The sequence below is a fragment of the Camelina sativa genome, chromosome 12 (assembly GCF_000633955.1).
Source record: "Camelina sativa cultivar DH55 chromosome 12, Cs, whole genome shotgun sequence".
NCBI classification, from domain to species: Eukaryota; Viridiplantae; Streptophyta; class Magnoliopsida; order Brassicales; family Brassicaceae; genus Camelina; species Camelina sativa.
In genome coordinates this window covers 11,201,707-11,215,466 of record NC_025696.1, presented here as the reverse complement: position 1 = coordinate 11,215,466, position 13,760 = coordinate 11,201,707, and the positions used below count along the sequence as shown (strand labels likewise).

General features: G+C 37.0%; 5 protein-coding genes and 2 long non-coding RNA genes across 10 annotated transcripts in view; 2 read left to right on the top strand and 5 right to left on the bottom strand.

Annotated features, from left to right (window-relative positions):
• LOC104731289 lies at positions 956-2,046 on the bottom strand. Its single transcript, XR_758581.1, has 2 exons — positions 1,921-2,046; positions 956-1,787 (listed from the first exon to the last, which is right to left on the bottom strand). It is a non-coding gene; the product is annotated as an uncharacterized LOC104731289 (long non-coding RNA).
• LOC104731290 (defensin-like protein 95) lies at positions 1,694-2,248 on the top strand. Of its 2 annotated transcripts, none has more exons than XM_010450617.2 (2): positions 1,694-1,793; positions 1,895-2,248. In XM_010450617.2, exons 1-2 carry the CDS (start codon positions 1,715-1,717, stop codon positions 2,092-2,094), a joined length of 279 nt encoding a protein of 92 aa, XP_010448919.1. In that variant the 5' UTR covers positions 1,694-1,714; the 3' UTR covers positions 2,095-2,248. The 2 variants fall into 2 exon arrangements, with proteins under 2 accessions (XP_010448919.1, XP_010448917.1); XM_010450615.2 differs by having other exon boundaries at positions 1,892-2,248.
• LOC104731291 (probable plastid-lipid-associated protein 2, chloroplastic) lies at positions 2,189-3,699 on the bottom strand. Its single transcript, XM_010450619.2, has 4 exons — positions 3,618-3,699; positions 3,032-3,468; positions 2,709-2,904; positions 2,189-2,623 (listed from the first exon to the last, which is right to left on the bottom strand). The coding sequence occupies exons 2-4, from the start codon at positions 3,451-3,453 to the stop codon at positions 2,309-2,311; spliced, it is 933 nt and encodes a 310-aa protein (XP_010448921.1). The 5' UTR covers positions 3,454-3,468; positions 3,618-3,699; the 3' UTR covers positions 2,189-2,308.
• On the bottom strand, positions 3,787-4,812 carry LOC104731288. The gene has a single exon (XM_010450614.2). It carries the CDS (start codon positions 4,621-4,623, stop codon positions 3,970-3,972), a length of 654 nt encoding a protein of 217 aa, XP_010448916.1. The 5' UTR covers positions 4,624-4,812; the 3' UTR covers positions 3,787-3,969.
• LOC104731287 lies at positions 6,293-7,908 on the bottom strand. 2 transcript variants are annotated; one of them, XR_758579.2, is made up of 2 exons: positions 7,443-7,908; positions 6,293-7,196 (listed from the first exon to the last, which is right to left on the bottom strand). It is a non-coding gene; the product is annotated as an uncharacterized LOC104731287 (long non-coding RNA). The 2 variants fall into 2 exon arrangements; XR_758580.2 differs by having other exon boundaries at positions 6,308-7,196; positions 7,472-7,907.
• LOC104731285 (ubiquinol oxidase 4, chloroplastic/chromoplastic) lies at positions 8,862-11,583 on the bottom strand. The gene is made up of 9 exons (XM_010450613.2): positions 11,176-11,583; positions 10,877-11,060; positions 10,636-10,729; positions 10,215-10,330; positions 10,017-10,125; positions 9,821-9,889; positions 9,645-9,716; positions 9,493-9,540; positions 8,862-9,288 (listed from the first exon to the last, which is right to left on the bottom strand). Exons 1-9 carry the CDS (start codon positions 11,334-11,336, stop codon positions 9,083-9,085), a joined length of 1,059 nt encoding a protein of 352 aa, XP_010448915.1. The 5' UTR covers positions 11,337-11,583; the 3' UTR covers positions 8,862-9,082.
• Positions 12,231-13,760, top strand: part of LOC104731284 — a 3,643-nt gene continuing 2,113 nt past the window's right edge. The window contains exons 1-2 of one of the 2 annotated variants that reach the window (XM_010450612.2): positions 12,231-12,770; positions 13,513-13,749. In XM_010450612.2, the coding sequence (XP_010448914.1) occupies positions 12,339-12,770; positions 13,513-13,749 (669 nt within the window). In that variant the 5' untranslated portion in view covers positions 12,231-12,338. The remainder of the gene's footprint in view (positions 12,771-13,512; positions 13,750-13,760) is intronic. The other variant, XM_019233417.1, reaches the window with a different exon arrangement.

Genomic DNA, 13,760 nt, shown 5'->3' with positions numbered 1-13,760 from the left:
AAAAAAAAAAAAAAAAAAAAAAAAAAAAAAAAAAAAAAAAAAAAAAAAAAAAAAAAAAAAATCATCTACAATAAGAGTTGGGGTGTTATTATTCAATGAAGTTCTTAAAACGATTTGTGTGTTAAAATCATATATCTTCTTAAGGTTATTTTATTTATGAATTTACAAAACTCTTTTCAACAATTCTGTATTACTGACAATTTGTAACTGAAATATATATTTTAAGCATCGATTTTGAATGATTTTAAGGTGTTGACCAGAAAAGAAGTCAAGATTGGAAGTGCAAAAGAAAAAGACATGAGTTTGTTTCACTTCCTTCTTCTATACTCTTTTTTTTTTCGTCAATCTGATTTCATATATAGGATTCAAGTTGATACAAGGAGCCGACAAGGATATCAATCCTTCCACATGTTCTATACAGATTGTGTAATATCAATTAAAAGTTTTTAAATTGTCTATTTTGCAAGTTTGCTAGAGACAGGCAAGTGTATACATAATATAATATAAAGCTACGTGACTGATTGAGGCATTGAGCTCTCTCTCTCTCTCCCGACTACCTTTTTTTTTTTTTTACTCATAAGTGTTTCGATTTTATTTAAAACCATCAAAGGAAAACAAGGTCTAAAAGCCTACAACGATTGTGCAGAATTAAAAGTTCGGCCCAACATGCCCATTAGATTAACATCGACGGTAAAAGATATTTAACATTGGACTCTATCCAAAAACACGTGTCGACATGAGATTACAACTGCAACACATCTTGATGAGTCATCGGAAGTGTACCGACATCAACCTTCGCCGCCGACGAGCACCGAATCCGGTGAGGAAAGCAACGTCGAAATTCATCACACGAAGCATCCTTGATTGTCACCGAAATAAATTTGGACGGAGCTCCAGTTAAAAGACACGGCAAAAGGAAATTGTAATATGCATCTGAATATTCTTCAATCTTTTAACCCAAGACTTAATCTCTTGATAGATCTTCCTGCAAATCGAAGCTCTAAAGATAAAAGCCAGAATTTAATTTTAAGCAACTAGTACCTAAAACTAAATACCAACTCAGATTTATTGAATTTATTGAAAAGGAAAACTAGAAAGAACCAAGCTATCAACAAGCAACGATAAAATCTGGCCAAAACCACTTATGGAAGCTGGATTTGCCAGACGAAACACCGTTATTTCCACTGACAGAGCTGGAAGATACCCGGCAAAAGCCCGAGTCACTCGGGACATGTAACGATCAGACAACACCGGCAAGGAAGCGCCGACAGCAAACACGGCAAGGAAGCACCGACAGCAAACACGGCAAGGAAGCACCGACAGTAAACACGGCAAGGAAGCGCCGTTACCAATACGGCAAGGAAGCGCCGTTACCAACACGGCAAAGAAGCGCCGTTACCAACTCGGCAAGGAAGTGCCGACAACAAAACCGATCATTGTTGCTATGTAAGCCAATCAATATCGGACAGAACACAAAAGAAGCCTGAAAATCAACGATGTTCTCCCTCTCTCAAATATTTTAGAGAGAGAAGAGAGAGAACTTTGATTCCCTTTTTTCACTAAGCTTAAAATACTTAAAAATTGTTACTTTTTCACAAAATTCGTCCTCTCCCGACTACCTAGCCAGTGCTATAAATTAAAACCTCGCCTTTTATCTAAATAAATCAATCACAAAGATAGAGAGAAAAACAAATTAGAAAGAAAGAAAGAAAGAATGGCGAGCTTAAGGTTGAGCACAGTTGTTGCTACTGCAGTAGTCGTTTGTCTCTCCATCCTCCTCATATCTCCTACAGGTACACACCAAAAAAAAAATTCCAAAATATTTGATTCCAAGATCTAAAATAGATACATGTTAATGAAATGTTTGACTTTTTTGTTTGGATCGGGACAGAAGTGAATGGGTGGGGAGTATGTGAATACCGGTTGGGTTTATGTAGTACTGCGGCCAAGAGCTCTACTTGCGATGAACCATGCAAGGCATTGGACAGCAAGTATCATGGAGGCGAATGCTTAAATGTCGGTAGTGGTAAAGGGATATGTTGGTGCTGCCATGATTATGCTTCAAAGAGCGGTGCTAAAATGGAAAGCATGTGATTGCAGATGATATGCGCGAGTGTGTTTGGCGATTTGCATGATTTCATTTCCGATCTATATGTATGAGTGTGTTTCCGTTCTACTTTGTATTGCGTTAAAACAAATAAGTTCCCTTACTTCCATATAATCACTAAGGAGTAAACCTACAACATCACTTATTTGGTCTCACTTAACACAACGACAAGAGAGAGAGAGACATATATTTAGACAAAGTTCAAGGATTCAAGAGAGGGCTTCCTTCTTTGATAAGCACAAAGACGCTTCCACCGTCACCTCTAGAGATCCGAATGTCTTTGTCTAGGTAAGTCGTGAGTAGCCACGACTCCGCCTTGTCCCCTGGCAAAGAGAATTTCAACGGTGGTTGGCTCGATATGGATCTAGCCACAGACGAGGCAGTGTCTTGCACCGAGGTAAGTAACCCTCTGATCGGGTTAAGATCAATCTTTTGACCAAGAACCTCTACGTTTTCCGGTATTTCAATCGAATCCGTTAGCTGAGGTGTCCCGATAACGCCTTGCTCAAACTTAATCTGCAAGAACCAAAAACATTTACTGAATCGTTTTTCCAAGATATTTATATCATTCAGTTCTTGGTTTTTGATGGTTCAGTTTTACCTGGACACGTTTAGGGCTTCGGATTTCGAACTTAGCGTTGGTGCTAATAGAGTTTGTACCTAGAGGACCAGCGAAACGAACAGAGTTTTGAACAGTGAAGTTATCTGAATCAATGGTTTGTGAGATCTCATCCACTTTTACCAATGGCAAGATGCCTCGTGAAAGCAACGGGAACAAATTCACAAACGATGTGTAGCTGCAAATGAGGCATTCACCAAATCAAAAACAGCAGCACTCAATTGCAATTAAAGTGAAGTTCATCGTTTCATAGCAACAATTTGATTCCAGAATCCTTATGTAACGGCAACGGGGAAAAAACTTACGCGAGGATCCATTTGCCGTTGAGAAGGAAGAGAGCATCCGTCGGAGCTGGAGTAGGGTTCTTCGACTCAAGCTGTGTGATTAAATCTCCGATTTCGGCTCTGGTCTCACTAGATGTGTTCAAACCTCGATCGATTCCGTAGAACGAATCCGCTAACGATCTCTTCAACCGCTCCGTCTCCTCCACGGCTTCGATTGCTTCATCCGCTACCGTTAAAGCCGCCGATCCTCTCTCTCCCGCCTCCGTGGCTCGGACTCTGAAATCCGCACGGGAAACAGCGATTCCTCCGGTTGACAACACCGGACGGTGAACAATTGAGCTCATCGGAATCGTAATCAGAGGCTTTGAAATGGATTTAAAGTTCGATGAGGTCTTAACTCTGGCTTTGCAGGGGAATTGGTTGAACACTTGTATCGCCGCCATTTTTATTTTCTTCGACTGAAAAAAAGTTTCGAAGCTTATGAACAAGAGAAGAGATAGATACCACTACTTAAACTTATAGACAAAATGTAACTGAAAATGAAATTAAGGTAAACGTTTCTTCTTTGATCGAATACACAACACAAACTAAGATCATATACACTCGCCTACGACTCTGCCACGTGACGACCTAAGAATCGAACATACAAAGCGTCGCGTCGTTCGGATGGTGTGAGGCGAGCATTATTTTGGATTCTTGCCATGTAAAAAATGGCTAGAAGCTTCCGTAGTGTACTACTTACTGGCTGTTTCTATAATGGGCTTAAATAGATTAAATGGGCCTTGCGAACAAAAACCTCTAATTTTTTTGCATTTACATCATCTGCTTTCCATAAACCAAAAGAAAACGTACAAAGTAGTACACAAAACCGTAGTTAAAATTTTGGAACGTATATCTAGGGATTCGACCTGAATTTACTCACACGCGGATCGAGGACTTTAAGCCATCCGATCGTTTTTTCAAAAGATATCGAGGATCTCGATGATCGGACGGTTACAAAGAGGACACGATCCACGGTTAAGCCAGAGTTCTCTAGAGCAGACTCTGCAAAAAGTATGACCACATGGGATAAACGCAGCACCTTTCTTTCTTCCCATACACACGCAACACACCGAATCATTACCCGTCAACGTCCCCATTGACGCCGTCATTATCTCCGTTTCCTTTTCTCCGCCATCGTCTGCGGCTCTTTCCGCCGTCTCCTCAAGCAATCTCATCAACGAAACTCTCGTCGGCGTCATATCTACTTCCGCTTCCGTCGATTCTCCTCCGCGGTTGTATCTCTCCGCCTCTAACGCCGTCGCGAGATTCATACCCGAACCCGATTCTGGAACGAGTCCGGTTTCGGTTTGTGCTTCGATTACTTCGTCGTCTCTAGAGCTTTGACTGTGGAGCGTACTGGCGTCGTCGTTAGTTAGACGGAGACTCCAGGTCGGACCGCAGCATCCTCCGATGCATTTGAATCTCAACCGTTCTTTAAGAGTGCGTTTCCTCCTGGTGAGATCGTGACCGCTCATCTGACGACGGAGCAAATCAAGAAACGTCGTCGTAGTCGTGGTGCGGTTTGTCTCCGTCATCCTCTGACTCGTTCCGAGATCGAATTCACTCATCATCGATCGACTAATCAGATACAGAGTTTCTCCGATGGCGAAACGGAATATATCACCAGTAAAAGAGACGGATCAGCTCCGCCATGAGAGAGAGAGCTCTCCGAGAGAGAAATAAAGAGAGAGAGGGACTGTTCAGATCTTTGGGTTTCGCAGTGATGATGACATTATAAAGCAAGTTTTCAGAGCCTTTTTTTTTTTTTTTTACTTTCACATTTCTTTTTTAAAATAAGTATTATTTTAGGGTAAAGTTGTTACGGAATTAATATGATTTATTAAACAAATCTTAATAATTATTAACAGTTATAACGATTCGATTCGGTTGGTTCAGAATGCAAACAACATTAAATATTTTTATCCCACTTAAATAAGAATATTAGGGGAATCAAATATTATGGAATACATTATCTTTAAGATATTTTTCAACCATTTAAAACTTGAGTATATATACTTTCAAATCATATATGGCAAAAAAGTGTATCTACGTCATTGTTAACAAGAACAAATCAATTTATAAATATGTCGGGGTGCATGCTTCCAACTATAATGTTAGTTCTTCTGAATTTCTGATAGAAACCAAAAAAAAAAAATATACTAAAAAATTTACCCTCGAGAGTAAAAAATTAATGCTATTTCTGTAACTGTACGACTAGATTTGTTGTTTAATAAAAACTCAAAAAGAAACAAAAAGTCATTATTATGGTCTTGAATAAAACAACATCGAAGAATAACTACAATTTATGTCACCAACGAAAAAAAGTCATCCATCATCACAGTTCAAAGTTCAAACTCTATTATTAATGATTAAATAAAGCATCCATCGATAGTAACTACGACTACGAGTATGCTATTGCTACATGCTAAAACCTGAAAAATCAAAACCGATGAATAAAAAAGATTCAAATTTGATTAGTGTGCGAGTTTTACCAGACTGCACCGGCACAAAAAAGTTCACGGTATACCCTTTTGGGCGGGAAACTATTTGTGTTATTTAAACCCGCGTAACAAATAATTTGAAAAATCGAAAGAAAAAGGAATAAAAATAATAAAGAGGGGCGCATGAATTAAGGCTTTTTTCCCCACGTGAAATGTCCCCCCATACACGACGTCGTCTTTGCGCCACACTGTCCCCAACAAAACCCAACAAAAGTAAAAAATGGGAGAAAGTGATTCTAAACTCTAAGGGCATTTTTATAGGCAAAACAGTTTTTGGTGTTCTTAGATTAAATATATTAGTAAAATAATTTAAGATCAGTAGTTAAGATCTTTTGTTAAAAAGATAGTTATAGGGAGAACACTTAAGATCTTAAGATTTAATAATATAATATTCTTAAAAATAAAATAATTACAAAATCTAATAAATTTGGTATGTAATATTAGAATTAAACTTATTACAATTATATAATATTCTTCATCATATTCTTAAACTTATAAATTATTAAAATTATAAAAGAACATATAAATTTCAAACTTATAAAACTTTTACTAAAATTCCTAATACAATACCAAATTTTTATGAAACAACAAAACATTGTAAATTTATTTTACAAACCAAACAAACATATTACTTAATTAATTAAAACACACAAACATTATATTTAATTAATACATAGATTAAGGTCCAAATTTATTCCATATATTCTCCTTTAATCTTGTGCTTGTATTAAAACTCTTCTTTGCTTCAAAGGTATTACTAAGTTCAAGGTTCAAATTTATTACAAACTTTCTGCCATTTATGGCTTAAGTATAAGTTCAATGATAAGTGTACATCTATTGGATTGTTAAAAACTTTAAAAATTAACATTTATGAAACAAGAAAAACATTGCAGCACATTTCTTCTCGTATGACATTCACCCTGTTTTAATGAGCACTACGTCCGCTCTTTTGCAAGGTGTGTCCATAACACTCACCTATTAGCACATGGTTTTGCCTCTATTGACTTGATCGTTTGTGAATTTGGCAGACCAAGACCCTCCCATTCAAATAGAGCTTCCCCTGCAGTTTCTACCACTTCAAACTTCAAAGTGAATGTGACAGTGAGTTCTTGATTCGTCATGTTCAACAACTTCAAAGTCTCCCTGTGCTACTTCAATGTCCCACCATTATATATATACAGAGAGAGAAAACTTAGTTTCTCATCTCAAAACAAAACCAAATCATAATCAACAATTTAGAACTAGGACAGTAATTTCCCTGATCCATCTGCAGAAACTTTGAGAGAGAAATGACACTGATGCGACGTCTTTTGGCTGCAAAGAATATTCCAACAAACAAAAGCAGCTTTGACACCAAAAGAAATTCTAGGGGAGAGCAAGAAGAAGAGATATATGGAGCGGGTTTCATTCTTGAACAAGCCATCATTCGAAGCTCTGTTGAGTAAGGCCAAATAAGAGTTCCGGTGTATGATCATCCCATGGGTAACTTGACAATCCCTTGTCCTGAAGATACTTTCGTCGCTATAGCTTCTTGTTCCCAAGGACTTGTAAAGGACTTACAAGAGCTGCAACACGAATATCTAGCCCTCTCTTGTTCAACACGAATATCTAGCCCTCTCTTGTTCAGCAATGTATTCCCCAGCCTGCATTAGTAAGATAAACGTGTCATGAACTTGAGCCAGCAATGTTGATTACCCAAACTGAACTCCAAAAGCTAGAAAATGAATCACATTGTTATGATGATTATACATCTGAGTTTATCCAACTATTAACTTAAAAAAAGTGGAGCAGTGAGTATAGCAAAAAGATTAGCATTCAACACAATCAAGAAAAACTGGAGCAGTGAATCAAACCCCAATTGATCAAAACTATAAAAGAAAGAGTTGTACTTTTCACTTTGTTCGATCAGAACAACCACCTGCTCAATCGGTTCACCCAGTGGAAATAGTAATCCATACGCACGATCGATTAGTCAATAGCGAAAATTAACTGAATTAAACCAACAAAATCGACATCAACATCGCCCAAAATCAATCCAGAGAAACCCAATTCGCCAAAATCAACAATCGAAGTAAAAAATAAGAACAGAATGAGAGAAACAAGAAAACCTAGATGCGATTTCGAACAGAAGAAGAAACAAAAACAAACCCTAGCTCGACGGGAAGAAAATGAAATCGCCGTTTCGCCGTTGGGAGAGAACAAAAAAAAATCTAGGTCGACAATACCGAAGAAGCTGAAACGAGAGAAATCTCTCCCCCGAACACAAAATAACGTCCAATGAAAATAGCACACGTAGCACAAGAACAACATAAAAACAGTTCTCAAATAAGATCAGTTTTTCTGATCTAAAAGCACTGTTATATATTTTCTCATTTTTAAAAGCCCAAGAACAGGCCAACTGTTTCGGCGATAAAGATGGTCTAATACCAATACTCTTCTTTTTGAGAGAATGATACATTCAATGATTTTGTACTTTGCATTTTTTTGCCATCTTTTATAATAGTAATAATCTCATGTCATAATACACATTGCTTGCTACTATTCATTCAAAGAAACTGTATTGCTCTTACGTACTGCCCAGTGCCCACTTTTTACCATTTCACAATTTGTAAGAATTTGTGCTTATGCCTCTCTTCTATGATTGAGCTTTTAGAATAGAAGCGAATATATGAGAGCTACACCAAATCTGATTGAGCTTTTTGAATAGAAGCGTCTATAAATTGGTAAATTACTCCTATGAAATATGAATTTTGCAGCCGGTAAATACAACCACAATGGCTAATCGTGCATAAAAATGGTCTCCAACGACTTGGATAGATATGATAATATTAAGCTCATCATAGTAAATTTACATCACATGGGGTATTTGATTCTTTCCCACACATAAAGATGGGAATTACATCTAATTCTTCATAATAAGCTTATACAGTTACAATCAATCTTTGNACACGACGTCGTCTTTGCGCAACACTCACCCCAACATAACCCAACAAAAGTAAAAAATGGGAGAAGGTGATTCTAAACGCTAATACCAACAATACACTTTCTTCTCTTTAGAGAATGATACATTCAATGATTTTGTACTTGAGCATTTTTGCCATCTTTATAATGTCAAATTACGCATTACTACTATTCATTCGAAGAAAGTGTATTGCTCCTATTGCCCATTAGTTACCCTTTGATTAACATTGTCATTAGTATTTGCGCTTATGCCTCTCTTCTGACACCAAATATGATTGAGCTTTTAGAAATAGAAGCGCCTATAAATTGGTAAATTACTCCTGTGAAATATAAATGGAAACCGACTATGCAACCACAACTTGTCTCCAATGAATTGGATAATAATATTAAGCTCATCATAGCAAATTTACATAATATGGGTATTTGATTCTCTCCCACACATAACGATGATGGGAATTTCACACTTTTTCCTTTATTCCCAAGTCTATGGGAATTATACCTAATTCTTCATAATAAGCTGATACAATTACAATCAATCTTTTTTTTTAATCCTTTCTATTTTAGTAATTTAACTCGTAATGGATTTCTTGATGCAGTCTACGATACCTTCGCAATGAGCCGCCTCAGGAACAACACAGCCTGATTCTTCTTCAGCATCATCTTCTAATATGGAGTGTGGAGAACGCAGGCTCCCCAGTGTCTGACATGCTTTCATTGTCTTGCAGTGTTCTGCTTCATCGTCTCTTATATTCACAAACACATCGTATAGATTCTCTGCCCAACCATAACCACAAAGAAAACAACAACGTTATAGATTCTTAATCTAACACCAACACCAAAGCAAGTAACAAACTGATAACATCGTAGGCCAAAGCTCAGTTCTTTTCTAGAATGTAGACTCACAACCATGGATCATACACCTTTTTAGCAATTTGTGGATTCAATTCAGATATTGAAAGAACAGATTAAAATTGCTACCTATTACTGGTCTTCGAGTATTGGGAGCTCTGGATGTTTGGAACTCATCTGCAGACAACACATAGACAAGTTTGAGAGACTACTAATCAAAGCAAAAAAAAAACTCTTAACACTCTAGAGAATAGTGACAAAATCAGGATGGATAAGCTCACCAAATAAGTACAAGTCACTTCCGGTATAGTATTTTACTGCGATATCGGGTGCAGGCATATTCTTCAACTCCTCTGTTTAGGGAAACCAAAAAAATTCAGAATGTAAAAATCGTTGAAGAATTTTGTGTGATAGTGGAGAAAGAAGAAAAAACCATTCTTAAAAATTGGAAACCAACCTCCACTGGCCTTGAGAAATTTATCATAAGTCTCAAAAGCATGACTCTCCACACATTCCGAAAAGTGATCTGCATTGGTAACAAACGGTTGATGAAGTCATGTAGACCAGAAGACAAATTTTTCTCTGTTGCATCAATTATCTGCTACTTTCAAGAAGATCACAATAAGATTATGTTTACGTTAAAGGAAACTTACATGCCATTCTAGGGCTTATGATATACAGGAACACAGTCATGAAGTAATAGAACGTTGCTATGTGCTGGGCCAGAAAACGATCAAACCACCAAGAGTTTCCACCCAATTCCTGTGATCAGATTCAGAATCATGTTACTGTTACCAACTATGCGAGTTAAGAGTATGCAACTCCTAGAGAATGGAAAAAATGGCTCTTACTTCCATTATGAGCAAGTGATGCATCTCATTCCAGCTCTCAGCAAAGTGTACTTTTAAATAATCTGCTCTCCTCCACCAACCAAAGGTCTCATACATGTGTAGCACAGACATAAAGGCTGCAACAAGAATACAGAAACAAACATTAGGTTCTAGCCTATAAACAAATTCCATTTGGCATCCAGATTCATAACTGTTTGATAAACAAAAAAAACACAATATTTGATTTCCCACAAATCATATACTCCACAAAGAGGATTATGGTTGGATCGCCTTTGGTTGCTAAGAGTTGAACACGATTCTGTCAATGTTCTTTTTGCACATATCTCAAGTGACATTCACAATCTTACCTGATGACTAGCTCTTAATACTAAGCTAAATGTAACTTGCAGAAGGAACTGAAACTACAGAGAGATGTACTTACCAAAATAAGGCACTCTAGCAATCGTCTCAAGAACAAAGAACCTTGCATAGGTTCGGTCACGGTACAGTGTGTCAAGTATCTTAATTACCGAGTCCTGAGAAGGAAACGAAAACAAGACAATAATCAGAACACATGAGATAACTCCCGTTAATAACGTTAATACACAAAATCAAACAGTCTAAATTTCTAGTAAGACACAACGACGATTAAGATTAAATAAAAAGGGTTATAAAAACCTTACAGTAAGGAAGACATTGACTCCTTGCTCAAGCTTGATGATCCATGTCTCAAACGCACTAGTATTTGACTCCTCCTCAAGTGGTTCTTTTTCTTTACCAGCAAAAGTCTCTGCTTTAAATGATTCCTCCACCACAACTTTCTCCTCATCTTCTTGCAAAATCGTTGCTTGAACTCGATGATTGTTCCTGAATTTTTAATTATATCATTATAGAAAAATATTAAACCCTTTTCATAATAATCACAAGTGACGACGACACCAAATCAATTAAAAAATATCAGCTGTAGCAAAGTAAAGCACACCTAAAGAGCAGGCGACGAGAAGAGAGAGGACGATGACAGAGCAATCGGTTAGAGGAACTGTAAGAAACGGCGGCTCTAGAGCGTCGAAGTGTAATCAAAGGCTTTGAAATCGCCAACGTACGAGAAGAGATGCCTGAAATCGCCATCGTCGCCGCCGCCATATTGTAATCAGAAGAGCAGAGAATTCACAGGAAAGAAAAGTAAAGGTTGGAGATTTTTCGTAGAAATGGAGAAATTTTGAGAATTTTAGACGAATAATGACGGTTCCCTAAGGTGGGCGGATATTCTGGGTTCGCTCCACATGCCCATCGACGTCGACGCGTCCAACTAATCGGCCGGTGAAATATCCTACCTAAAATTTAGGATCCGACTTAACTCAAATGATCCGATTCGGGTTATGTATACTGGGCTTTCAATAATCAATGGGCTGTAAGGGCCCTCAAAAATATGGGACACGTCATCAATCAAATGATTTAACCCGTGAAACTAACTAATTTCTAACTACTGTATGATGACTATTGATTGACTAGGTTACTGATATTTAATCCCGTGAATTCATCAACAATCATGTTTGTAATTTTCAAAAAAATCAACAATACTACTAATTACAAATGTGAATAAAGCCTAATATAATAATTACGAAATACTTATTCTTACGACTAGTAAAATAAAATTTAACAATTAAGTTAAGTTTGGAGGGAGGGAGCTAATGAAGATCATCTGTTTTGTTTTACCAATATAGCTGGAAACTACTCAGCACATATGAAGACAAATTCATAAACAGTAAACACCTGAATAAAATAGGTCATATTTAGCTAAATTCGCAAAAATAATAATTATGAGACTTTGCTACACTACACCAATTTTTAATTACTATTTAAGATATTAAACAGAAGTGATAAAACACCCTTTCCAAATTCCAATTACTAGCAGCCAACAAAAAAAGAAAAAGAAAAATGAACCCACATAATATCTGAAAAATAATAATATAAGTACTATGTTAAATACATGTTTTGTCTTTAAATTAATCATATAAAAAGTTTCGTAAACTTTACTATTTAAACAAGATTTACAGGTATGGTATAGCTTACAACAAAACCAATCAAACGCGACTTTAATTTTTTTGCCCTTTTGCCCTCTTTGAATCTTTCCCCTAAATTCTCATGGCCAACGCAACATCGGAGCGAGGATCTCGGGAGCATCTGCTCCGGGAGACGATGACACGACCAAGCGCGATCAACAACAACAAATCGCAACCGGAGTTTCCGGCGTCACGGTTCACGTTCATGTCCCTCGTGCTATGGTTCGATCAGTCCAATTGCGGCACGGCTCTGCTTTCGTGGTCCCTCTTCTTCCTCCTCGTCGTCATCGTACCGATGATCTCTCACTTCTTGCTCGTCTGTTCCGACTGCGATTTCCACCACCGACGGCCCTACGATGCCGTGGTTCAGCTTTCTTTATCGATATTTGCGGGAATATCGTTCGTTAGCCTCTCGATTTGGTCGAGGAAGTTTGGGATGAGACGGTTCTTGTTTCTTGATAAGCTTTGGGATGTTAGCGACAAAGTTAGGATCGAACACGAAGCTGAGATTCAGGTTTTGTTCCTTTCTTTGCTTTAATCTCATCACCCTTAAATTTTGATTCAAATTCGTTGTTAATTTTGAAATTAGAGATTTTTTTTTTTTTGCAAACCTAGAATTCAAAAAAAAAAAAAGAAAAAACCTACGAACCTTTACCAAACTGATATATATTATACTAATTTCGTAGTCTCTTTTTTTATTCCAGAATTTTAGTAAACGCAACAAATAATTATTTACTAATTTTGTTTTCACTAAGAATATAAAGAAGAAAAAAAAACATTTGCCTGTTTTGAGAAAAATTTAAAGCTTTACAAAATATTACTACTAATTTAGTTTCCGATATTTAGTACTTTTTTTATGGCAAATTCTTTTTTTTAATCAACATTCGTTCTAGCAATGTTTTGTTTTTTCGTGTTTCTTTAAAACAGTTTGAAATTATGCAAAATAATCAATGAGTATTTGAAAAAAGTTCAGTGAACAATAAATTACGTCACTGAACAATTTTTAATTTTCTAGCCGACACTGTTTTGTCTTTTTGTGAGTTAAGTGTGACGTAGTTATGTCTTTTTTGTAAAAATTTAAAAAAAACCAAAAAAATCCGACCTGCCCGAATCGAACCAGCGACCTAAAGATTTATCTGTTACAGACTACAGTCTTCCGCTCTACCAACTGAGCTCAGGTCGGATGTTGTTTTCTTTCGCTTTCAGTTATTTATAATTAATAAATATTTTTTTTGCTCTGTTTCTTGATGATGCAGAGATCGCTAAAACGGCTAATGATCTTCGTCCTCCCATCACTAACGCTCGAAGCAGTCTACAGAATCTGGTGGTACATCTCTGGCTTTAACCAGATTCCTTACATCATCAACCCTGTTCTTAGCCACGTCGTCGCATGCACTCTCCAGCTCTCTTCTTGGCTTTACCGTAACACCATCTTCATCGTCGTCTGCATTCTCTACCAAATCACTTGTCATCTTCAGACTCTTCGTCTCGAGGATTTCGCACG